This window comes from Bactrocera tryoni, unplaced genomic scaffold (assembly GCF_016617805.1).
Source record: "Bactrocera tryoni isolate S06 unplaced genomic scaffold, CSIRO_BtryS06_freeze2 scaffold_25, whole genome shotgun sequence".
NCBI classification, from domain to species: Eukaryota; Metazoa; Arthropoda; class Insecta; order Diptera; family Tephritidae; genus Bactrocera; species Bactrocera tryoni.
In genome coordinates this window covers 29,951,705-29,978,779 of record NW_024395977.1, presented here as the reverse complement: position 1 = coordinate 29,978,779, position 27,075 = coordinate 29,951,705, and the positions used below count along the sequence as shown (strand labels likewise).

The following is a 27,075-nucleotide window of genomic DNA, read 5'->3' as shown; positions in this document are numbered from 1 at the left end:
GCCTCAAGCATGCTATTAGATGATGTTCAGGCGGCAGACGATAGGCTTTCATGTAAATATTATCTCTAATCTACATCTTGACATTGATCTCTACTCTCTACCCTTCTCTTTATGTCATAAACTGTAGACGTTTTGGAAAAACGATCGGTACAGAAACATTCTCGAAATAGTAATTAAGTTTTTTTTTAGTTCTAATTTCGCTTTTCCACACTTATGTAAAACTGGTTGTTTATTGCAATACAATTTTCTTTAGCTCCCCGCACCACTAAAGTACATAATTCTGTGCAGGGTATTCTCACTGCGCATAAAAGAAGCTTTGGTATAGGGCATAGACCTCGCTCACGTGCATGTTTACATCTATACACGCATACATACTTTTTCGAGAAATCTTGAGCATACATTTAACTTCGGTTTTGTCAGCGTATAAGTGACTCATGCTCGTGTGCTCCCGCGAAGTGTTCAAATCAGTGAAAACCTTTTTTACGATGCGTGTACTGTACCGTTATTGCGTTTCCTGTTGTGATTTTCTGATGGAACAAATAATAATATGCATGTATGTACGTATGTTGATTAAAATGGTGTTTTGGCTGTTTAAAGCAAATTATTAAAACGAGTGTCAATAACATACTTGGAACTGTATGGGTTATTGTCTGGCTGCTGCTGTTGCTATGTGGGGTGCTAGTGAAATATGATTTATATGTAAATATTTTTAAATCAAAAGTACAGAAACTTATAATACATATTTTTCCCATGATATACAGACAATTCTGTGAAATCTAGCTTTGTTCTTTTTTATTCCAGCAATTGGGTATTTGTTTTCAAGTTAGACGTCGCCTTATCTATTGTACTGCGCTTCGATTTCTTCCCCGAATTTTTAGTTGAGTGCATTGTTTTCTAATTTTTCTTTTTACGCTAAGTCCTTGGCATAATTTAATATTTTTCATGGGACGTGCTTATTTTTTATATGATTGATAATATTTTGCCAATTTTCACAAAGTTGGAGTCTGTTTATACTGTTTTTTATTTTATATTACAAAGTGCCCCAAATATTATTTTTTCAATCAAGTAAACAATGTGACCCAAATAATTGGACTGAAAACAAGTTTTTCAAATGTTTATTCCATGGTTCCTCCGCGTATTAGGTACAATTAATACTTATACATCCCGATGGGGTTTTTCAAAGCTTCGTATATTTGTTTGTTGGTGTTAAGTTCTTAAGATCTTGTTCCATGAAATATAAATTGATTTCGGATTGAGAATATTCTACTTTTATGAATTGCCTTTACAAACTTCTCGCTGTGAATATTATTAACGATATTGCATTTGTACATCTTTAAATTTTCTGAAGTGCCTTCAGTGAATTTTGGTTTCGGCTCATTTTTGGAGCGCCATCCGCTAGTTTGGGGGACATTTGCGACCTCATATACATAAACCCACATTTCGAAACCAGTAATGATGCGTTTGATTACTGTAGGCTCCTCATCTACGTTGTCAAGCATTTCTTTTGCGACCTCTATTTGACGACGTGTGAAAAAAGTTTCAGGTTTTTTAGTGGGAATCTAGCATTGACACGCATTCTACTCAAAACATTAACCAATCGTCGTGTTGGACGATTTTCAGGCACAGTTTCTTTAACTTTTCGATGTTCTCGTCATTAACAGAAGTGGATGGACGATCCTCATGAGGCTAATTTTCGTTGAGTTTCATCCAAGTAGTTGTATTCCCCAAGAAACTTCTGCAACATTTTCAACGATTCCGTAGTCGCAATTGGATTTAGAAACGCACAATTTCATGCAAACTTGTTCAGTTTTATTCCATGGTAAAATAGTTGTCCAATTCCAAAAAATTGTCAAAACAATATCAATATGCACCTATCTATTAATTTTCATTTCTGGCGAATAATTTTTTATAATCCCTAAAAGGTTAAAAATCCGTTTTGTCTCGAAATCGGTTTCAGACCCATATATTCTAAGGCAAAGCTGTTCAGAATGATCGCATTGCGACTTTAAAAAATATCGACCCGCTTTAATGAATATACATATACCCATATGTATGAAGAATATTCATATACAACTTTTAAATTTGAAAGTGATAACCTTTTAGCTTTAAGAGCCAATCACTTCAAGATTACTTTTCACTCATTCATATATGTACATACATATGTACGTATGTATATGTACGTGTATAAGTGTGTATTCAGTGCAATCAACGCGCTTACTCAATAACTCTCAAAGCAATGACCGTTTACAACAACCACGGCCCCCTTGCTATAGATACCTATACTCGTGTGTGCTATGATTCAGCTTGGTTTGGCAGCTGCGCTTTGGAGTGAAATTCATTAGAATTTTATTGCTGTTGGTGAAATACCAAAACGAAGGTCAACCGCTAAACTCATTGTAGCGTAAACAGCTGGCAGAGAAGGCAAACATTTTTCAAATTTGTGCAACAAGTTGTAATATTTTGACAATCATCACTTGTCTCAATAAGTGCAGTTCAAAAAATTTTACACAAAACAGTCATAAAAACATATAAACACGAAATAAATTACAAGCAAGAAAAATCAAGCGAAAATGGTATTGGATTTGGAAAAACGTACTTATCTATTTGTAACAGGCGCATCACGTGGCATTGGACAGCGTATGTCCATTGAAGTTGCAGCCAAATTGAAGCCGGGTTCTATAATCGTGCTCTTGGCACGTAGCGAACAAGGTTTGTTAAACACAAAAGAAAGCATCGAGGCATTGGGTAATGATTTGAAAGTGTATACCTACTCGACCGATCTGAGTCTCGTCACAGCAACACAATTCCGCGAACTGTTGGAGAAGTCATTGAAAGGAGTAAAATAAGCGACTTTGAACGCGCATTTATCATACACAATGCTGGTACAGTGGGTGATGTGTCGAAAAGTGCCGTGGACGTGTCCGACGCCAATGTTTGGCAACAATATTATTATGTGAATGTTTTCTCTGTGATCTCGCTGAATTGTGAGTTTTTCCGTGTTTTTAGTGGTACACCCAAAGTGGTGGTGAACATCACATCAAAATGTGGCATTGAACCATTTGCATCGATGAGTTTCTATTGTTCCGGCAAGGCAGCTAGGGAGATGTATTTTCGTGTTCTCGCCACCGAACAAGCATTGGATAATGTGGTTGTATTGAATTATGCACCAGGTGCAATTGATACGGAAATGACAGAGCAGGTTCAGCGAGAATCAACCAATAAGGAATTGGTTGGTCTTTTCAAAAAGCAACGAGATAACAAAACAATGTTAACTCCAGAACAAACAACGGCAAAATTCCTACAGGTGCTACAGGAGCAAAAATTCAAAACTGGTGATCATGTGGACTACTATGATGAGTGAGAGAATACAATTCAAGTATGCAAAATCACAATATAATGCAGGGAAGTGCTACTTAGGTCAGTCTCAAATTTTAGCAAACATTTACATTTAGCTCTAAATAATTGTACAAAATATATACAATAATTCGGGTGTACATAAATTATAAATAAATATAATGGAAAGCATTTTCGGAACTTAATATAAATTTGTTTTATTTATCAAAACAATTATATTTATAATAATTTAGTTTCAAAGGATTTTTAGTCAACTATCGTTACTTATTTCATCAATTATTTTTATTCTTAAATATGCTTATTAGTGTTTTAGTAAACTTGTCCTATGTTACCACACATTCGCTTTTGTACGCTTACTTGTAAACTAATTTATATAATTTCCATTCATTTCCGCAAATATGCTTTGCACCAGTTCAAAAGAAATCTGAGGCACGCAATCGTTTTGTAGGAATTTTCAGCAAATCATCGGTTAATGTTGATTTGCCACTACTAATCTGTTTCGGCGTGCTTGGCGCGGAGCTGGTTCCAGCGCTACCTGATGGTGTTTTACGGGCTTTTGGCATTGGTGCGGCTCTGTGCATAGCTTTGCTTGGTGTACGTTGTGGTGTGGGCATAAGCGGCGTTGTATTTAAACCTAATTTGGAAGTGGCTAGTCGTCTTGCTGCCGGTGACATTGAAGCCAATCGTTCCATATTTGAACGTATGAATGGTGAATTAATATTCTTACGTGCTGTATCAGCGGCCCTTTGCTTTTGCGCACGCATCTTTTCACCAACTTTTTCAGCCAAAGCCAAAGCAATATTTTCACGTCGTGAATTTTCAGTAATTGTGAAAGCAGGTCCCACATTTGGACGTACTGGTGTGTCAGAACCATCTAGCCGAAAGGGTGTACCTTCAATTTCACCCCACGTCATGAGTGGTGAAAATGCTTCACCTGGCCGTGGCGAAGGCGTTTTCACTAGACTGAAACCACGCACTTGAGGACCTTCACTCTCGTTTCCGGGTGTTATGACGTTGCCATCTAAGCCAATTTTATTCATAAGCGCTTGTGATTGGGATTTAACTAATTCGCTGTTTGCCTTTTGATTAGCTGTTTCAGCAAAAGGATTTGAATTGAGGCGTGTAGCATTGTGCTTTATTATTTCGCGCCTTTTTGCAGCTTCCACACGTTCTCTCTCGGTAAGATCTACACCATCGGGGATGTACATAATGGAGTTTTTATTTGTGTATGACCAAGTTTCAATCTGTAATAATAGAAGGTCAACATGTGAAAATTTGATAAGCTATATGGTCGTAAATACATGATTTACCTTTCTTAAAGGATCGGGTTCTTCAAACTGTTTTTCAATTGATGGCAAAGTTAAAGCGCGTGCTAATTTATCGGCTGACAACTTTTCTTCATTATAAAGCACGGCAAACTTTTGTCGCAATTTCTCGTCAGCAGTATCTATGATTTCTTGGAAACTATAATTGTCCTCGCTGGTGTAATGTTGTAAAAATGAATCCAATGAATGTTTGTCTGATATAGACTTAATTCCCTCGTCTATTCTTGATGTTTTAGAAGAAATGGATAAAGTGGATTTGGGTGTGTCTGAAACATCATTGCTTTCATGTCGCGGTGTCACAATTCCATTCGCACTTGCTGGTGTCTCAAAAGTAGCTGGAGACATAGCTGTAAATTAATATAAAATAAGTTATAGATATTCGTTATAAAAAGTATACACATATCTTTCCGACAGATTTTGTACATACAGCTTCTGTCGGTTGGTCTGCGACCACTGTATTTGGCCCGTATTGCTTCCATTTGTGCATAGTCTTTACGCTCCATCGCGTCCAAGTAGTCATTCTGTGCACGCAATTTGTCCAAATGTGGAAAGAAATCCCGTTGAATAATTTTAGAAAGCTCTTCGATGTACATTTCCTCTGTGAGTATTTTTTGTTTAGTTTTTTTGCGCACTGCTCCGGACAGAGGAACTTTGAAGTCTTGCAAACCCTTGTCACGTTCCTTAAGTTTCACAAGCGCTTGACTTCCAGGTGTGTTTGGCGTAGATGGTTCACTCATTTTATTTGTTTTTTATTATTTATTTTTTAGAACTAGAATTATTGCCAAAAATTAAGCGTATTTCACAAACAAACGTTTAAGTAGTAAAATGTTGGATGATAGTAGCAGCAGCTGATTTTGGTATTTACAGTGCTGCCAAGTTCGCACTATCACATGGGTGGGAATAGAAATTATTGTGGATCGTATATTGTTGTTGTATAAATTGGCGGAAATACTTGTAGTTGTGTTTTATCCAATGTTTGCGTTCACAGTTAATAAATTTTATATTTTGTGTTTAAATATGTGATTAAGAGTGTTATCTTGTAAATAGGTGCTATACTATTTGTTTAGCAACATCCAGAATGTAAAAATGTAAGTGACTTGTTACAATTTTTAACATTCTTTTACAAATGGAAATTCATAGAAGTAGATTACAAATTAGGAGAAATAAGCTTTGCAATTATATACATACATACATATGTAACAGATATGAATTGTCTTGAAATGGGTTAGTTGTTGTTGCAATGGGTACCTTACACCCGTTTGTATGGAGTGGTAAGGATTAGATAAGTTGTCATCGACGTCATCCAATTGCAGGCCTGTTTCGTCGGATTCGGACCAAACGGAGAAGGGTGTTAGATGAATATGGTTAGCAGGGCAAGCAAAGAGGAGGCTAGTGTTATGCGGATACCCATTGCACGTTGGACATTTATTTGTTATGTCAGGTTCTATTCTGGATAAGTAGAAGTTTAACCTGTTACAGGTTCCAGGACGAAGCTGCGCAAGGGTCACTCTAGTTTCTCGCGTAGACTAGTACAGAAGCCTTTGAAAATTATAAAAAGAAAGAAATTTATAGTAGGATGAAACCATCCCAACCGACTAAATAACAAGCATTAAAGTAAAAATAATTTATGGGCGATCTGAGGTCGGGAAAAGGGTGAGGAAGGCATGGTCGAATTTTTAAGGGTTAAAAACGGTTTATCTCGATTTCCGGCAAAACTATGAGCCCTATGGAAAAAATTATATGACAATGTTGTAGATAATTAAAATATCAGTAACTTTTGTATATAGACTTTTTTTATACATAACCTCGAAATTGTTGTGAAAAATGCAAATATCCATGTTTATGGTTTTTACTTTCTACCCACATTCGTTCATTCACGAAACTTTGAGTAAACTTACTTACTTATGTCCCGAATACAAGTTATTTTTTAATTTAAAATATTAGGAAGGGAACCTTATATCGACTTAGAAGCAAAAAAATTTTAATCAAAAAATCTCAATTCCAAATTTCAGATATTAAAAAGAAAACCAGTGGGCTTTATGTTTGCTGATATTTCTACTTTCTGATGGTTTATAAAATATATACATTACTGTGGTAATTTGCTTAGAAAATGAGGAAAAAGACACCACTTTAACCGTGTTTATCTGTCTGTCTTTCTTTATATATGTACGCCAAGTAGTCCCACAATTTTTTAGATGAAGTTTTCCTTTCTCTCCAAGAACCTCATCTGTCGGACCAATGTAGCATATAGCTGTCATACAAACCGACCAACTCAAATCAAACTTTTTTATTTGACAAGATATTTTCACGAAATTTGGAAGACATTATTGTTGAAGTTAATACTTCAATCTTCGAATATTGTTTGGATCTGTTCACTATAGCAAATAGTTGTCATACAAACTGTGAAGGGTATTATAGCTTCGGTGCAGCCGGAATTTATCTTCTTGTCGATTTGAAGCTGATCCCGCAATTATTTTCGAAGATACGAACTATTTGTAAGAATTTTTTAACTTAGTGTAATCGGTTAAACGCTTTTTTCTCGAAACGTTCGATGTAAAACTCTCATGCGACAATTATTTTAGATATATGTATTTGACAGATAACGATCGAAGAAATAACAAAAAACTATTTTTTTTTTTGGTGAAAAATCAAAATATTAATTGTAAACAAAAAAATCTTCCTCACTGCCAGCCACCTTTTTCGGAAGTTTCCCTGTGCATCGGCTACGGAATCAAGCGAATCTAAAATTTTTCAAATGAGTCACCGATTATTAAAATAATAAAAAAAATATGTATTGCTCTTCAGGAAAAATTCACAAAGAAAAGTGTATTTTTTGACTTGAAATTTTTGTTTAACCCATTAAACCTAACACTTTATAAGAAGAGCACGGACAAAGCAACAACTAAATTAGCTACCAACTTCTAAGCAATGATATAATTCGAAATAAAGCAATCTGATTTAGATATTAAGATGTTTCATCGAAACTGATAAGTATTAAAAAATTTATGTACTCCGTTTTATGAGTATCCAGTCGTCGAATGTCACTGCATGCCAAACTTGCTACTCCATACACTTCCATATTTAGTTGAATATCCCAAAAAGTTTGGTCGTAAAACTTTCAATACCGCAATATCGAAAATGTTTTGTCAACTCCAACAACAACAAATCCACTTACTGATCTCCGCAGCAAACAGGAAGGAAAATTTGTATGAGTTCCGCCAGTAGCGCAAGCAAACAAAAACATACGAGCATCCAAACGAATCACAAATCTGTTAACAGTTGGCAATAATATTCTCATAACTTCTGGTGTCCCTTTTATGTGCCTTTCTTTCATTTCATTGCTATTTTGAGTCGAACGAAGCGCAGTGTTGTGCTCGGCATTTCCAATTGGAAGCAACCGAGGGCGGAAAGTCACAACACACGCGATCAAATGCAGCTGTATGAATGTGTGTCTGTTTGTGTATGTGCGCGGAGTTGCTTTTATTGTTTGCATATGCCTATGAATAGGAAACAAGAGAAAAACATTTCATTCACGTCATCGATGGCATTAATTTTCGAACATTTCATCACTCTCAAAGCTGCAACAAAAAGGCAGGATCGAGCCAATGAAGCTACCTTATGGTTTAAGAGTTGATGGTGCAGCATGCAACATATGAAAGGGCAGTGCATATGCCATACACATATGAAGACTGCATTTGTATGACACCCAGAGGCGCAACTGCAGTTGTTGGTGCCTGCGAGCAGCAGCCAGAGCGCCTCCACTTTTAATTGCTTTTAACTTCCTATTGCAAGCCCAAATAGACTTGCACTGCCATGCGTATTGGAAGTGATTATAAATTTTCGATGGCTGCTGCTGTTTGCTTGAATTTGAATTACGCGCTCAATTTCCGATGAATTAAACCGCAGCATTGCCCGCCTTGCCTGGTGTTGTGACAATGATGTTGAAGCCAGCCGCAAAGTATAACCGAAAGTGAGCAACCAGAAGTAGTTGTAGTTGGTTTTGTTGTGGTTGTGTGCTGGCGCATGCCATTATGCGTGGCGCGCTAATTGATGAGCCAAAGTAAATGAACGGTGGCCGCAATTTGTTGTGCATTCTTTGATTCCTATGGTAGCGCATGCAACAAGTACATTGATAAATTGTTAAAACAAACGGCATAAATATTCGGTATATGCCAAGTGTGTGTGTATGTGTGTCTGTGCGAAATAAATGTTGCTGAAATTGTCAGCAGCAATGATGCGACGCACCAGCAACACTTTATAAAAAACGAAACAATAAATAAATACCCGCCACACACACACATACATACTTATGCACATAGCTGCCGACTACTTAGAGGCTTAAAATGTGTCCATTTTTCGCTATAAAAATGCATAAATTTCGTAATTTGCTGTTCACGCCTCGTAAAAAAATGCCATTTAACTTTGTTGTAAGTAGCTGTGACAGTAGTTGCAACATTTATCAGTGGTTGTCACAAAGGGGTGCCACACATACATACATACATTCACAAATACATATGCCGCACATATATGTTGCAAAATCGAATGCAGCGTCCACACTTGGCGAACGCTGTCAACGCTTAGCAGGAGGCAAGTGCAAAACGAGAGATTGCTTGAAATGTGGCACAATCAGGTCGATAGAAAGAGATCATTCTTTTTTTCTTGTACTTAAATGGTGTTGAAATTGTCGTAAGTGTTTTCAAAGGTTTTTCAGAGGATACAATCTTGGCATTAATAGTGAGCGGAGTTATTATAACGCAAGCTTGGTTGGCGCTGTAAATTGGAAATTATAGATTTTCCCAGATGATTACTTTTCGCACCTTTTATCTTTGAGAAGAATTTCCATACAAAAACATATTTTATCGGTCATTTTGTATGTCAGCTACATGCCATAGTGGTCCGATCTGAAGAATTTGTTTGGAGATTGTACCGTTCGTACTATTGCCTTAAACAATAATCCACGCAAAATTGCATGAAGATGTCTTTTCAAATGAAAAGGTTTTTCATACAGGGACATGGTTTTGATCGCTCAGATTGTGTGACAATTATAAACTTCAGTAGTCCGATATCGGCTTTTCTGATTATAATCAGCCTCTTGGGTAGAAAAAGCAAAATTTCAGATCTTTATATGAAAAACTGAATGACTAGTTTTACGGATATATCAGCAGGCTGAGTAGTAGGCTGTAGTCAAGGGCGACAAATTTGAAAAGCCGACAAATTTTTGCCGAACATTTTTATTTCGATTTTCTGAATTTTAAAAAATAATATGCTAGGTACACTGAAAAAACAAATTTTAAAATGTTTACAGAAATTAAATTTCTTATCAAAATTGTCCGGAAAGTAATAGGAGTTGATTTAAAAAAATTTATTGAACCAATCGTTACAATTCTTTAAAATCGTTCAAAATAGGCTCCTTCTGCATCAATGCAATTGAAGGCGTCAAGGAAGGCTTCCTCCGGAATAGCCTTGAGAGCCGAAGTGCATGATGCTTGGATCGTCTCAAAATGCCTGCCTTTAATCGGTCTTTTCAGGCAAAGAAACAACGCGGCTGCGGAAGTGTTGGGATGCCGGCCTTGGTTAGGTAGCTGTTCACAAGAAAGGCGGTGTGAGCCGGGGCGTTGTCGTGGTGCAACTTTCAATAGGCTGTGACGTCTTGTCGGACACGATTGACCCTTCCTTGGTGTCTGTTGAGGACTTCCATGTAAAACTTGGCGTTGACGGTTTGTCCAGGAGGAACAAATTCATGGCGGGCGGTGCCTTTGTTGTTAAAAAAGACAATGAGCATCGTTTCCACTTTTGAGTTGCTGGTTCTTCCCTTTTTTGGGCGAGGAGACGCCGGAGTGTGCCACTCGGAAGATTGCCCCTTTGTCTCGGGATCATACTCAAAGATCCATGACTCTGTCTTGTGTCATGTCTCTGTCGCAGATTTACAGAGTTTCACACAGAATTTATTTGCGAACCTCTGCTTTAACGAACGCTGCATTTTCGACTTTCACCATCCACTATCCAGGTGATCGGAGATAACTGACCATGGATAAATCGAGTCAGCTCGTTACGCTGATATGTCAAGTGTGATCCATTTCGAGGTTTCCTACTTTTTTTAAAGAAAAAACTTCAAATTTTATGGAAAATGTTATAATTTGAAAGAACATTCTTTGACATTTATTTATTGAAGATTATTTCTTTCATATGTTGGCCGCGGCTGCGTTTCAGATGATCCATCCGTTGAGTCCAATTTTTTATGACTCCTTTGAGCATTTCGACTGTTAACTGGCGAATGGCACGCGTGGTGTTTTGCTCCAAGGCCTGAATCGAAGCGAGATTGTCCGCTTATACATTTCCACTTTACATATGCATTTCCACAGGAAAAAGTCTAACGGTGTGATATCACATGATCTTGGTTGTCAGTCGACCGGCCCAAAACGTGGAATTATCTGCTCACCGAAGTCTTCTCTCAATAAATCAATTAATGTGATTTGTGGGAAGTGGCGCCATTTCGTTGAAATCAATTGTCTGGCATCAAATAAGCGGTTGTCATGGCACGATAATGGTCGCCATTGACGGAGACCACACCAAACCGTTATTTTTCTGGTTGAAATGGCAGTTCTTTGAATCTCTTCAGGTTGCTCTTCATTCGAATGTGGCAATTTTGCTTGCTTACATTAAGTCAGAATTGGGCTTCTATGTATACACTCTCACCAACGGTTGTTATATTTTCTTTACTGCGTTTTGTATGTGATCTATTCAAATATTATCCAATAAGGAATGCTGGGTCTCAAGATGGGTGATGGTATTGCGAATAAATAGTACGCTCAGTGGGCCGATTATGTTGACAATAAGTTAAGCGGAGCATGCGAAACACATTCTTTGTGTGAATTTTCGCAATAAATTTCAACGTTTTATTAACGTCGTTCAAGGGTTAGTCTTTCCATGATGAAATGCCAAAAAAATACTGAACGAAAATAACATGATAGCTTGACACGACTCACGCGTGATCTGTCAAAAAAAGGCTATTGAGTACATTTACTTTGATCACCCGTTATTTCATGGGGTTTCCGGTCGTTTCATTACGGGTGCTACAAACTTCATGGCTAACTTAATTTAGCTTGTTCAGGATATAATTAGATTATGTGGAAACTGCCTGATAAATTTGAAGCTCTTCTCCCTCGGCACAATACCTTTTTCTCGCCTCGTTTCCTTTTCCAACTTAGCCTCTTCGGACTGAGCCACCGTTTTTCCGCTTGGTTTTACAGGCGTAATTGGCTTTATAAAAAAAGACCACGTCCTCGAAAAGTTCACATCCGGACCCCATTGGAAACATGCTCTTCATTTATCACTTCATTATAGAATTGGTTTTAAACCTTATAATCTATACTAATAATCACCGTACCTGGCTTTGCAATGGCAACACTTTTGATGCTTACTTAACGCAGTCTATTGTATGTTTTTGGTAGTGAATTAAGCACATATAAGGCTCTCCGAGATCTCCTGATAGCTGAATGACACACAATTCCCATAAAGATGTTGGACTTATTCAGTGAATGTTAATTCTTAATCATATTAACTCGTTCCCCTGCTGTGGTTATTATTAATAAGAGATCGTATCTTCCAAGGTCTTATCAATTATATACATTCAGGATTCCAATAGCGTGTGCAAACCCTCTTTTACCCATATACATCTTGCCTCCTACCAATTCCTAGGGGATTATGTTTCTTTACCTAGTAAGAAACATGCCTTAAAAGATTAGTGGTATGTAAAATACAATAATTAACTCGATCCGTTAAAAAAACCACTAGAAATCAATCATTGAAAATGCCTTACACTTTGACTTTTTTTCGAAACATATCAAATTTGGCACAGTTGAAACATTATTTGTTGTACCGATTAATCCAACATTAACCAAATATCGAAGGTCAAAAATACTGCCGCATGAAAAGGTGCCTTAAAAGCGACCTCAAGTACAGGCGTTTCCTTTTTTATTGAGTAACTGTTGCATATAGTCAAGTAGCTAATAATTCTTTAACAAGCGTGGGCGTGTCTACCACATTGACTTGTGCACGCCGATTTACATTGTTGTAGCATACACACATACTAACACATGGTTTAGTAGGTATGTAAGTATGTACATGTGCTGGCAATACTTTGTGTTTACATTATTTATTCCATAAGGCAATCGTATTCCTTGCACACGCGTATTGAACCATAAAACCATGAAGGCACGCATGGTCTCCTCCCGGCCGCAGCATACCGTCCCTGAAATAGTATAAGCGTGTAGGCGCTCTGTCTACATAAAAGGGGTGCCACGCTCAACTCAACGACATTAAAGATTGCACAGCTACTTGAACTTGAAATAGAAGCAAATTTTTGTGTATTGTCTCTTGTCAAAAAATACGATGAACGAAGAAAATTTATGGGTGTTTCAAAAACGAGCTATAAGATAAGATTTTCTACAGAGATTTATCAATTAGAAAGTATATACCTTAGGCTCGGGAATTAAGATAATATTTTAATAATGATATATGTAATTAAAATAATTGTGACAATTTATCGTTTGCACTTTGAAAGAGATTTGGCGGGGCTTCTAGAGTTTGAATAGAAGATTCTGTAGCTTTTTTGCTACCACTTATTTAAATATGGTATTTATGGGGTCCGAAAATTTAGGTGGCAATAGTGGTATTATAGAATAAACTAAGGCGAAGGTGCTACCAGAATATATATTAATATATGATTATTGTCGAAAACAAATTTTACTGAAATCGCGGAAACGGCTCAAAGGAACAAAGTACTATTTCATTAAATAATGCATCATGCGACATATCAATAATAACTATGATAAAATAGCTATAATTTAGGCATCCAATTACTTTCGCCTCGATCGTACTCTAGGGATCTGGCCATCCACGCCTTTTTAATGATCTCAGATTTCATGAGAATGCTCACTGGGATGAAATTTAGCGGCAATGAAGAATTTGCCGGAACAGAGGCAAAGTTTAATACCAATAATAAGCCGAACTAAAAATTGGTATTCAAAACCTGGAACGGTTTACAGGTGGCAACTTGTATAAAATAATTTTCTTTGAAACGATATAAACTTTTCCGCCTTTCTGGTATGTTTCTTTGCGAATTAGTCGGAAGTAACATTCCGGAGGAGATTTACTTGGCTTTACTTTGAAAAAATATATGGTTCTTTAACTATATTCGTTTGGTTTGTCAAAAGTCGGCATAACTCGATTATCATTCCAATATTACAAACTTGCGGGGGAATCTCTAGTTTTTGTGTATCTTTTTCAATACATTTTGTTCATTTGAAGGGTAAACAACAATAATTTTTGTCACTTAAATATATCGAATTCTGTACCTGAAAAAGTCTTTTGCGAGTTTTCTTTTAATTCTTACTACTGTGATCAAATTGAAAGGTGAATTTTTAATTTATATTTCGCGTGTTTTTCGAATTGGTAATTTTTTTCTGTAAGTTGGTAGTACTGTTATTAGTGTTTGAGATACGAGTGTTTCAGAGAAGAGCGATAATGCACCATCTCATACTGCATTGGTTATTCGTGATAATTTCGCCACATTTTCAACTAATATCGGACCGCAACCACCGCATTCGCCTGATTTACCTTCATGTAACATCTGGCTATTCAGCAAATTCACATGACCACTCCGAGGACATCGTTTTGACTCATTTGTGGATATAAAAGCTGAATCGAAGAAGGCTCCGATGGCCATCACGGCGGAGGATTTTTCCAAGTGCTATGATGACTGACATAAGTGTATTGCAGCGGGAGGGGATTACTTTGAAGGTGATGAAATGGACAAAATTCACCTTTGAAAAATAGTCGCTAGGAAGTTTTGCTTCACCCACCTTTGCCCTTTTCAATGCAAAACACCCTCATTGGAACACGTTTCATATCAGACTAGGGTATAAAAATTTGGCTTAATTCATTATTGACCGCAGCGCAGTTCTTTTGGGATATAATCCACAAATTTTATGAAAGACGGAGAAATGCTAAAGCTTTAGATGGACAATACTTTCAACAAAATAGTTAGTGAAACGACTGTATATCAACCTCATCTTATAAAAGAAGAAATCCTCTTTAACATAATGCCTTCAAACTTCAATGCAATGTGAAATTAGCTATCCAAGAATTGACACCGGTGCACCACAAAAGAATTCTACGACAACATGTAAACTCCTTCACACAAATCCGTTATGCAGATAATCACAAAAATGGGTCACTGCTAAACGTCAAAAGGAGCAATGTGACACCGATGCTGGCTGTAAAACCATCAACCAGAAGGTAATTTTTGGATAAAGACCGGCGTACAGCCTCGAAGATTTACTGCTTACAAGTTCAATTCACTTAGAATCGATAAACCATTCAAAATTTGCCGAAAGACCTACCGCACGCATGTTTGCTGTGCAGTGGCAGTTCAGCTGTGAGGCGGCGGCTGTCAGGCACGATCGATTCATAGATGAGTTTCACAGGACTGCGGAGCCACGGTGACAAACCTAGCTAACAACACCAGCGCCAACTAAAACAACAATACATAATAACGGTGACATCTTGAAGTGATAGGGGAAATGTGTGATGGTATGTTTGTAAGTGTGTGTGTGGATAAAACGTGTGGCGTAACTCAAGTGGCTACGAAGTGATCTGTGGCACTTGAAAGATGCTACACGTAGACGAGCGAAAGTAGATTTTGTGATTTTAGTTTCATTTCGTTTTCGTTTTTTGTCATCAGATCTTTGTTTTGGCATTTTCGAATATGATACCAAAGCGTTATTTGTGTGACAAATGAGACGAGGTAAAACAAACAAATCTGTTTACACTCGAATTGCGATTTATGGCTAACTAGTATATAGAATCACTTTCAGTTCGCCATTCAGCGTTTGTCTGTTGCAGTAACAGATTATACATATATATAATATATACATATATACACATGTATGTGTGTGTGTCACTCTTTACTTTGGCACTTATTTTGTTTATTCAAGCCGTTTAAATAATTTCAGCGGATATGAGGACATTCGCTTTTCGACTCTATATTTTTTGCCGACAAACGGAACTGAAGATCAGTAGGAAGCTAAAGTAATAAATAATTTTCTTTGTTGTTTTTTGGCGAGTAGAACAAATTATGTAACTTATGTTCTTAAGTCTTTAGAAATTGCATTTACCAGCTGTTGCCCTTAAACATATATTTTTTTATGAGAAGATATATAATAATTAACCCGAGTTTAAATATTGAACTTTTTATCATTAGTTCCATGGCATATATGTATATACATATGTACATACTAAATATGAGTTTATGCTTCAAAAATATCTTTCACCTTATTTCAATACGTACATATGTATATTACTTTATTTGTGTTCTCTTGTCTATGTTTCGAAAATTGCCGTTACTAATGATTTAGCTGTCATTTTCAGAAATGTCACGCCAACACAAGGTTGATGCGCTTCAGATTTTTTCAGGAAGCGGTGTATATAATCACATTTCACGTACAGTCAATCATTTTGGTGATTTTTGTTAAAATATAATTTTCAAAAATATATATTTTAACATCATGTAATTTTCCAAAACCTTATTTTTTGCTCACGGCAGACATTTGGTTGTTTTAAAAAAATACTAAATGCAATACAGATCTTTAAAAGCCTTGACATTTTCCAAAAAACGAAGTTCTAACACAATTTTATAAAAAAAAAAGTTTTATTGCCCTTTAGAATGCCCTACTTTAAGATCTGCCACCTTTGCAGTCTATAAAACTATTCTTCTTCTGCTTTAGACAGTCCTTCCTTTCCTCTGTTTGGCCACTTGGAGATTCCAAGTGTAGCCAGGAGTCTTTTTGTACCTGGCCTTTCAGCAACGGAGGTGGAAGTCTTCCTCTTGCTCTGACTTCCACCTGCGGGTACTGTGTCCCGGCCAGCGCAGCCACTTTGTCTCTTAATTCGCTGAACTATGTCAATGTTGATAAAGTATGATATTTGCAACCCCATCGCTCCATCTGACTGTGGTTTCCGCAGAGAGCTGAGTTCTACAAAAGCAGACTTGAAATATGATGGTAGAAACTTGTGCCATGAAGAAAAATTATTGTGTCTAGTCGTGTTCATCATTAATTGGTTTTACCTGATTTTTAGAAGCTCACAATACAGCATGCGCTTTTGATCTGACCAAATACTTTGGCGATATAGATAGTCGGCTGGTATCCAGGTTTCACTTATAATTTTTCTGTTTAGGGTTGTCGTTGCTGGACCTAATTTTCATCAACAGATGCTATCCCGATGCAAAAATTATTTTTTGTAGGAATCGAAACTCACATTTTTGACATGCAAAATCGTCTTCCAACGACTCTTGGCTTCAATTCATATGACACCTAATTTTCGTGCTCAGGAATGTATCCGGTTGCTTTTAAGCGTTTTCAAATGGCTGCTTGAGTGACACCCAAAGATTTTGCGATCTGTTTTTGTGATTGGCAAAAATCTTCATGGAGGAATCCTTCCAGTTCTTCATCTACAAACTTTTTTTTGGCAGCTCAAGGCGTTTATGATATTCAAAGCCAAAAACACCACTTTTAAATCGTGTAAACCACTTTTGGCATATTCGCTTAGCTAAAGCCAACTTTCTTCTGTACACTTTTCCTTTCTAACAAACTAGTTTACAATATATTTTCAAAATCTTCTAGTATATTTTTTTTTAGACTAATGTCTATCAGGGATCAGGTTTTTGCAGAGAAAGAGAGTTCTCTGTAATTTACTGTCTTATATTATCTATAGAATTCTTCAATTTAATTATTTAAATTATTCTTATTTGTATCGTGTGACCTACGAATGTAGAAAATCATATGAAGTAAATCTTATATCTAAAAATGTAAGCCTTTTTTGTATGTCCGTGCATTACGCTCGAACCACAGCACGGAAAGACGTGAAAATTTGCACGGATATTCCCTTAGTTCTGGATAAGCTCCCAACGGCGGCCTTTTTGGCCAAATCGCCCGCGATTTTGCAATTTATGTCTATATGTATTTATAACTCAAGAACGGCTGAACCGATTTGGCTGAAAATTGGTAATGTGGTTGCTTGCTACCACGGGACGAGCATAGGCTACTTTCTATTGTTTTATGTTAAAAGTCACAACAATTCATAAATAAAAAAATATATATTTCAAAACATAAGCCCATATTCAATATTCATGTAAGAATCATTAGAACATTATTTTCTTCAAAAATACAAAATAAAATCACACAGCTTCACTGGCGGGGTACAGTGGTTTTTTGTTAGCATACACATATGTACATACATATAGCGTATGATTCACTAAGCTAGTTAGTAATGCTGAATAAGAAAAATTCAACGTGATAGTTGTTGAGTGCATAATAACTGTCAAATATTCGTGAAGCATTGCACAGAACAATGCAATAATTAAAAGGAACGATCACGTAGCGTTCTTACGTATAGTATCTGTGTTTTAGCCGTGGATTTTGCAATTATATTCGATGAATGCTGAACAAAAGATTACCATATTATCAGATATAGAGCGTGAGACGCGCCCTATTCTGCTCTACTTCTGCACTGTTATTCACTATAACAAGTAGCATATACATACATATTTATGTATATGTGTAACGATATACATACGATGCAGATGCAGAGACTGAAAATGTTGTTATGTCATACATATTTATGCATGTACTATTCCTTAAGTTATTTACGAAGTCAATAAAAAACGTAAATTGCCAATTGAACTATTCCATTGTATTGTTGTCACGATATTTGATATTCTTGACAACAAAGAGCGAGCGGAGCCGCGAGTTTAGATTAGTTTATAATAAATTTCTTATAATTTCAATTATTAAGATGGGATTATTAGAGAGCATCACACAGAAATTAATATTCGTCCCTGACTTATTCAATCACATTTTACCATACATTTTTCTTACGCCAAGTTACGATTGCGAGCTACAAGCTAACAAACACAAACTCTGTGTGAACAGAAAAATACACATACTACCATTTAACTTGGAGGAACATACATATGTACATTTGTATGTGTCTATACAACCTTCTTTTTTCCCTTTCCATAAGAAACCATTTAATTATCCCACTTCCTACATACTGTGTGTAAATATTTGTTTATCTTCCGCGTTTTCCGTCTGCCTAATACAACTCGCTTCTTTTTTTATGGAAAACAATTCCTAGGTACTTTTTGGTCTCTAGCATTATTCACTACAATCCAATATGAATACCTTCGATCGTTTGTAATTGCAAAGCACCTGCAATAGTGATTATAATTATGCTGTATGCAGCCATTTTTCGTTCGTTTCAAGTGCAAAGCACCAATAGTGATTAAGCTATGCAGCCATTTTTGTATACGCATAGTATGAAGGCCTGTCTATATTTCTTTTGAAACAAGATGGTGGACTCAAGAATTAGAAATTATTTAGTAATTTAAAGATTTCAAAAAAAATATTTTTTAATCAAAACATTTAAGTATTATGTTTTAACAAATGCAGTATGGATGCTGCTGTGACTTTTTCACAAAAATATTTTTTTTAAGATGAATTATTTTTTTGCACGATTCTTTCCAAGACAAACTTAAGAAGACCTCAACTTTTGCGTGTGGATCTTCTACCTCCATTTCATTATAATATTTTCGATAGTCGACTGGCGCAGCATAGTTCAAAAAGTTCTTGATGATCATTCAGAGAATCATGAGTCGAATCCCCACCGGTTGAAACCTCAAATTATACAAAAACCTACAGCATCAAGCTTTTTCGCCTAAAATCAGTTAATTGTTTTCACACGGCTTAAACCCGTGTTCAGGTTTGATGGATAGGATAAACAGCAAGGAGTGAAAAACAGGTCTTGCTTGACCTGAATAATTTGAAACAATTCGAACATTTCCTCTCAGTAAGCTTGTGAGAAAGACTTTTCCATCCATTCGTCATTTACCAATATCCTATGTATGTTGTCCTCTTGTAATGTTGTAATTGTTCGCATATTTCAATATTAATTACATTTTTTCCCATTCTTATTTCGGCAATTTAAGATCACCTTTCATCTTCGGCTTGCTTTCGGAATTGTTTAAATACCTCAGTATTTTGAAGCATTTTCTACATTATCGCGTCAAAGGAAGATTGAAATGATAAGAATAGAAAGTTTTGAAGTTAACGATATGAAAAGAATATACCACTAGTGTTTTTTTATACCCTGGACGGGGTATATTAGTATCACTAGCCCCTCAGTTTTTGTGCTTTTTCGCCTCAAGAAGTTGCTCATTTGTCGGAACCGCTAATATAGCTGCCATACAATTGGAACTATTGGAATCACGTGCGTGTATGGAAATCTTTTTCATATTGCGCGAGGTCTTCACAAAATTTGACATGGGTTATTGTCTAAGGCAATAATGCAATCTCCGAAGAAATTGTAGAGATCGGATAACTAAAGCATATAGTTGACATACAAACTTCTTCTTTACTGGCGTAGACACTGCTTATGCGGTTATAGCCGAGTTAACAACAGCGCGCCAGTCGTTCTTCCTTTCGCAGTTTGGCGCCAGTTCCAGATACCAAGTGTTGCCAGGTCCTTCTCTACTTGGTCTTTCGAACTAAGTGGAGGTCTTCCTCTTCTTCTGCTTCCCCCGGCGGGTGCTGCGTCGAATACTTTCAGAGCTGGGGTTTTTTCGTCCATTCGGACGATATGATCTAGCCAGCGTAGCCGCTGTCTTTTGATTCGCTGAATTATGTCAATGTCGTCGTATAACTCGTACAGCTCCTTGTTCCATCGAATACGATATTCGCCGTTACCAATGCGACCATAAATCTTCTACAGAATCTTTCTCTCAAAAACTCGTAACGTGGACTCATCATTGTCTTTCCTCTGCACCATATAGAAGGACGGGAATAATGAGTGACTTGTAGAATTTGGTCTATGTTCGTCGAGAGAGGACTTTACTTCTCAATTGACTACTCAGTCAGAAGTAGTACCTGTTGACGAGACTTATTCTGCATAGGATTTCGAGTTTGACATTGTTGTTGGTCTTAAAACTGGTTCCAAGATAGATGAAATCATCTACGACTTCGATGTTATGACTGTCAACAGTGACGTGGTCATATTTCGTCTTGCCCTCGTTCACTACCAGACCCATTTGCATCGTTTCCAAATGGCGCGAATGTTGGTGTCAATGATATCAATATCATCGACGTGCGGCAGCAGATGTACAATATTTTAAAAGATTGTGCCTTCTCTATTTAGCTCTACAGTTCGATTTATTCTTTCCACCAATAGATTGAAAATGTCCCATGATATGAAGTCGCACAATACGCTCGATAGAACTTTATATGCGATGTTGAGGAGGCTTATCCCACGGTAGTTGGCGCAGATTGTGTGGTCTCATTTTTTGTGGATTGGGCAGAGCACACTTAAATCCCAATCGTCGGACATGCTTAGGCCGACCATATTCTACAAAGATGTTGATGCATGCTCCTTATCAGTTCTTCGCCGCCGCGTTTTGAATAATTCGACCGGCAATCCATCGGCCCCTGCCGTTTTGTTGTTCTTCAGACGAATAATTGCTATTCACACTTCATTTGGAAAACATAACATCGACAATATATTTTCACGAAATTTGGCATGCATTTTTATCCAAGACAATGCTATAACCTCCGAAATGCATTTCTCAGGTCGTAACACTATAGCAAACTGAGCGATCAAAATCCAGATAAAGATCGTTTTTTCCCTTATTAATCTTAATTCGACTTGAAGCCAATGGCTCTCACAGTGTCAAAAGTGAAAAAGAATTTTTGCAAAATGCCGTCGCAGCAGCTTTTCAAAAGTAGTCTCTCCTTGCCTCGTCTTACGTCACCTTAACCTCCCATTACTCACATGTGCAAAAACGAACCATCAATTAATTCATGAATTTAAGTAGTATATAGTAAAGTATTTATTTAATTTTACACTTTCATAATTTATTTAAATATGATATTTACAATTAAAGTGTTGATTGCTTAAAACACTACGTTATTATACAGCATATGGCAAAAATTTAATACCTCGGTAATTTAACTAAAAATAAACTATAAATTTGATAAACACATAATTGAAATAAATTAACTAATTTCACAAACAAATATTGCTTAAGTTGCACGATTTTAAGTGGATTAACTACTTACGATACTGTGGGAAAAATATGCAAAATGCAATGCATAAATTCAACAAAGTAATACTTTCATTTGCGTGTAAGCAAAACTTATTACATATTATTAATTAATCTCATTTAATTGCACTTAGTATAAAAATAACATATAGTATTTGACTTTTCAATTATTGCAACATTTCGCTGGTTCGAAAATGCCGTGTAGGACGCACAACAAAATATTTATCTCGGCACCAAGTCAATATAGCCGTTGGGACGCATCATTTGATGCGGTGAACCATAGAACGACTGATAGCTACTAATGCCGTAAGCATTTGCCGCCGCCGTGGCCATCGCTGTTGGGCTGCCAGCCGTTGTGGCAGGCGACTGACGCATGTGGCCCGACACCTTCAGCTTATCGTAGGGATTCCCATAGCCGCTATGGTAGTGCTGATGATGATAGATCGCACCGAAATTGCTGTTCTCACTTGCATATGGCTGTGCAATCGACGAATAAATATTCGCGGCCATCACCTGGGAGTGTGGCACATGCGACTGCGTCACCGCCGTCGACATCATCTGGCTCTGAGCGGCGGCAGCGGCGCTGAGATTCATATTTAAGTGTGTGTGATGTGTGTGGGCGGCATGTGTATGTGCTGTGGGCATAAGACCGCCAGCATTGGCCGCACTGCCTGCGCCATTGTGAGCGGCCACTGTGGCATGTGTATAAGGACTCACTCCGGCGGGGGTGGTAGTATTGGTGCCTGCGCCAGCATGATCCAGCTTCGGTGAGATGCTGTGTTGGCCGTGATTATGATGGTGATGATGATTGTGAAGAAGATGACCACCTCCATTGGTGGATGGCATTAAACCATTGCTTATATGGTCGTTTGCACTGCCACTGCTACCGCCACTGGACAGACATTGTTGGTAGCTCAGCAATTCGGGTGATGTATTGGCAGCGATTGGGGCGCTGGGCGAATCGGTTACTGGTTGAATCACATGTGCGGAGATTAATGCGTTCTGTTGGTTTTCCAATTCAGCCACTGCTGCAAGAAGAAGATTGTGAGAAGTGAAGCAACATGTGGAGGGAAAAATTAATTATGAATTGTGTTAAATGCAAGTGTTGATAGATTTACGGAGAGTCGCTGAAAGTGCTTTACTGTCAGGGGGAATATACTCATTTAGTACTTGTATATGGTCAGAAATATTTTACGAAAATGTGCGCATATGAAATGTACATTCAGTTATTTTATTTTTACATTAGGGTAGAGCAGTTTTAGTATTAATTACATTGGAAATATTTTGTACCATTCATATTTTTTTTAATTGCGAAACCATAAATAATTATGTTTGAGAACGTCATAAATATAACATTGTATACGCAGTACGTATGTACTTAACATCAACCTTATACTTAATTTCATAGTTTTTATTTATGGTACACAAGAAAATACGATAACGTTGGAAGATATCTCGTTAAATGAAAAAGTTTTCCGTACAAGAACTTGATTCAGATTGTTCAGTTTTTATGACAGCTATTTCTTTGGTGATTACCCCGTGCCAAATTTTTTGAAAATATCTATTAAAATAAAAGAATTTTCCATACAAGCACTTCATTCCGATCGTTCTATTCGAATGGCAGCTATATTCCATAGTGGTGTAATGTCGACAGTTCCAACAAAGGATTAGCTTCTTGGGGAGAAAAGGGCGTGGACCGAATTTCAGATCGATATCTGAAAAACTGAGGGACTTGTTTACATATTTACAAACGGAAAGACAGACGAACATGCCGAAATGCACTCAGCACCTTATGCTTATCATTTATATATGCCTATATAATTTATAGGGTCTCCGACGTTTTCTTCTGGGTGTTACAAACTTCGTGCCTGACAAACTTAATATTGGGTAATCGAAAAAGTCTTTCGTATTTTGCCAATAGAATAGTCGTACTCCAGTGCTTCCAATCACATTGTGTCGTGCCATAAAGTTTTGGAAATGTGAGATTTCAAGCTTCATTTAACAAAAAATTAAATTCGAGGAAGTTGAAAAAAAGTTGCAGCTGTTCAAAAATGAGTGAAAACAATTAAGAAATTCGCAATATTTTGAATTTTTTTTAATATAAAAAGGAGAAGATTGTCACGCAAGCCACCAACGAAATTTGTGAAGTTTACGGACACGATGCTGAACCAGTTCGTGTAGCACCACAATGGTTCGCTCGCTTCCGTTCTAGAAATTTCGAAATTTCGATTTACACTGATGGAATAAAGTCTCTAGCGGTATATATGTATATATAGTATAAATACAAAAAAAATATGTTAAAGTTTGATTAGAAATACGAAAGGCCTTTTCCGACTACCAAATATAACCTATTCAGGTTATAAAAATATTACGTAAATGGTTCAATACCCTTTATTACGCAATATTTTGAATGATATCTTCAAAATCACAGAAATATGGAATTTATGTAATTTAAAATCATTGAAAAATTGATTAATTTTTCAGATATCATCTTGAAGACTGCGTTACAGTAATCAATAAAGATACTTAGGTCTGTAAAAAATACCTAAAATCATAATTTTCAGCATTTCTATTATTAAAATAGATCACACTACAGCGAACATCGAGAAAAGTAGGCTACTAACGAAAAATTATGGTGTAAAAAGTATTACGTCATATTTATGTTTTTCAGTTTTTCGAAAACAGAAATTCGAAGTAACATTTCACCACTCTTATAGCTGAAGAAACTGAAAAAATAGAGTTCATTGATTCAGCGTGTTAAAAATTAAGACATTTTTGATACATTTTTACTTGACTATGGACCTATTAATAATAGATACTAACCGAGAATAAAAATTTGACGTACTCAAAAATTAGTAATATATCAATAGTTCTAAAATTTTAATTCGAAGTTATTCAAAGTTACTCACGAATCTGATGAACCCGGACTGGCATTTAAATGAGCCATGAAGTAAGCCAAGCCTTTTATTTAAAAAAAAAGTGCTTGAAAATCATCGTGTTGGCATCAGAAAGATAGTTGAGATATACATATAACATATATATATATAGATTTTGGTTAAGGTTTTGGATATGAAGCTTAACAATGAATGTGTGACTTGAATCTTTCGCACAAACCACTTGGAGTAGAGGTCGCAAAAGAGATTCTTGATAATGGATAATGTAGATGAGAATCCCATATTGATGTGGGAAATGGGTTAAAAAATATGACATCGAGACTAATCAACAATCTATCGAATGACGAAAAATGAGACGACACCGAAAAAACAAAAGTTCAGTGAGTACACTGACGGCTATCTCAAACGAGGCTTATAACCAGCGCCTGGAAAAGAGGAGTAAACGTTGACATGCTTGTATTGTCTTAGAAGCCTATTTTAAAGGCGATAATAAGTATTAATTATTAAGGAAAATGTTATTTTTTTTTTTTTTTTTTGACAGTCCGGTTCAAATTTGATCAGATGGTACTCAGCTAAATTTATGCTGTACAGTTTACAACCCATTTAAGTCATTCTACAACAAGACATTGCAGTAGAATTTGTTTTTACTGTCAGCGGTGGCTTAATTTCTTACATATGAAAAAAACAAAAAAAAAAACCCCTAACGAAAGTGTACAAATCTATCTCACCCTAATGTAAGCACATTCTTAAATTGTGATTATAAGAGTATTATGATATTGCATTACCTAAATTTACATCCTTGCTGTTGGCCTTCAATTGCTGTTGCTGAATGTGCTGCTGTTGCTGCTGCTGGTGGTGGTGATGATGCTGGGCATTGTGATGCTTCATTCTAGCTTGACTTTCTTGGCTCATCTGAGACATGCCCATAGGGCCAGCAGTGCTGCAAAACAATAGTAAAAAGAATATAAATTGAGGTAAATAAGGCAAAGACATTGAAAGTTTTACTCGAGTAAATTTATATTTATATAAATAATTTTTTTGCCATAAATATTAATCATACATACATGCATAGAATGCTTTTAACAAATATTTATTTGCGTTATACTACTTGTATGTACGTTCCTAGGGTAAAAAAGTATTTATATTCGATTTTGCGCGTTTTCTCCATTTTAAATACTTTTGGATTTCTATTTTTTCGGTCAAACGTTTTGTTTTGTATACAAATTGCTATTTTTTATCGAATAAATATTCAAGTCAAATAATTTTTTTCAAGAAATTTAAATAAAATACATAAAAGAATAGCATATTTTTGTCTTTTTGTTTACTTCCCAGCCAAGTACCCTAATTTCAACCTCTATCAATCAACTTCTTTCTCTGCCGCTATTTCATCTCACACACACACACTCCGCCTCCGTCAATTGAAATTTGAAATTTTGTTTATATTTGTCCTCAAAAAATGCTACATTCCTTGCGCTTCTCATTCATACATACCACAAATACACCAAACTCTGCTTCTAATCAGAGCAAAAGCATATTTTTTGGGAGTTTTCTATAAGTGTTTTGATGTACGATTTTTTGACTACAAAAAACAAAAATTGTTCTGCATTTCTTAGAATTACTTAAGGCTTGTTTACACACATACATAGATATATACATATGTATAAAAAGGCAACATTTAAAATATGATGAGTCTGATTTTGAAAATGATTTGTTTGATTTAGATCTCAGTGTTTTATTTATATTGCCGCACACGCCCTTCTCACCCACATATCTTATATGTATGTTTGTATAGCTGTATGCTGGCGCACAGTGTCAAAGAACATGTTGCATGATGCCCTTTTCGACGTTGTACTAATCCACTTGCTCGGCGTCGTCATTGTGTCTGATGTTTCCTCCTGTCTTTTTCTCGTATTTAATGTGTAATTAGGTCAAGTTATCAACACAAAACAAAAATCATATCATAAACAATGTTTTATTGCAAGAAAATTATGTGCTTAAACGATATAAATGTTCCCGATTATATGTATATCTACACACATATAGCAAGATCAGTCTCATAATTTCTGCGTTTTATGCATGCAAGATTACAAGTATTTCATTCCATATCTCTTGTATTCGTACATATAAAAGTAAATATCTTCAAAACTGCCTGTTGTCACTTCGTTTTAACATATTTTATGTTTAAATAAATCAAGTACTTACACATCATTAGTTCCATCATCTCGGAAACCTTTGGCGAAGGGATTACTGACAATTTTCAATTGAGTAACCTGAAATATATGAAACAAAATACAGTGTGTTTTTAAAGTGTGTTGACTATTGCTGATGCATATGGTACTTATATATGCAA

At 36.3% G+C, this 27,075-nt stretch overlaps 2 protein-coding genes and 1 pseudogene across 4 annotated transcripts in view; 1 reads left to right on the top strand and 2 right to left on the bottom strand.

The window, feature by feature from the left end:
- The window catches only part of LOC120780281 (glucoside xylosyltransferase 1), a 61,600-nt gene that overhangs the window by 26,154 nt on the left and 8,371 nt on the right, over nucleotides 1-27,075 (bottom strand). The window lies entirely within an intron of this gene.
- LOC120780284 lies at nucleotides 2,372-3,483 on the top strand (annotated as a pseudogene).
- On the bottom strand, nucleotides 3,606-5,487 carry LOC120780280 (splicing factor ESS-2 homolog). Its single transcript, XM_040112544.1, has 3 exons — nucleotides 5,107-5,487; nucleotides 4,665-5,026; nucleotides 3,606-4,598 (listed from the first exon to the last, which is right to left on the bottom strand). Exons 1-3 carry the CDS (start codon nucleotides 5,414-5,416, stop codon nucleotides 3,768-3,770), a joined length of 1,503 nt encoding a protein of 500 aa, XP_039968478.1. The 5' UTR covers nucleotides 5,417-5,487; the 3' UTR covers nucleotides 3,606-3,767.

Excerpts from the sequence above, each read along its gene's own strand:
- LOC120780280 (XM_040112544.1), bottom strand. The coding sequence starts at position 5,416 with ATGAGTGAACCATCTACGCCAAACACACCTGGAAGTCAAGCGCTTGTG. Across the intron at positions 5,027-5,106 it reads CAGACCAACCGACAGAAGCT|CTATGTCTCCAGCTACTTTT; the intron begins GTATGTACAAAA and ends ATTAATTTACAG. Across the intron at positions 4,599-4,664 it reads AACCCGATCCTTTAAGAAAG|ATTGAAACTTGGTCATACAC; the intron begins GTAAATCATGTA and ends CTATTATTACAG.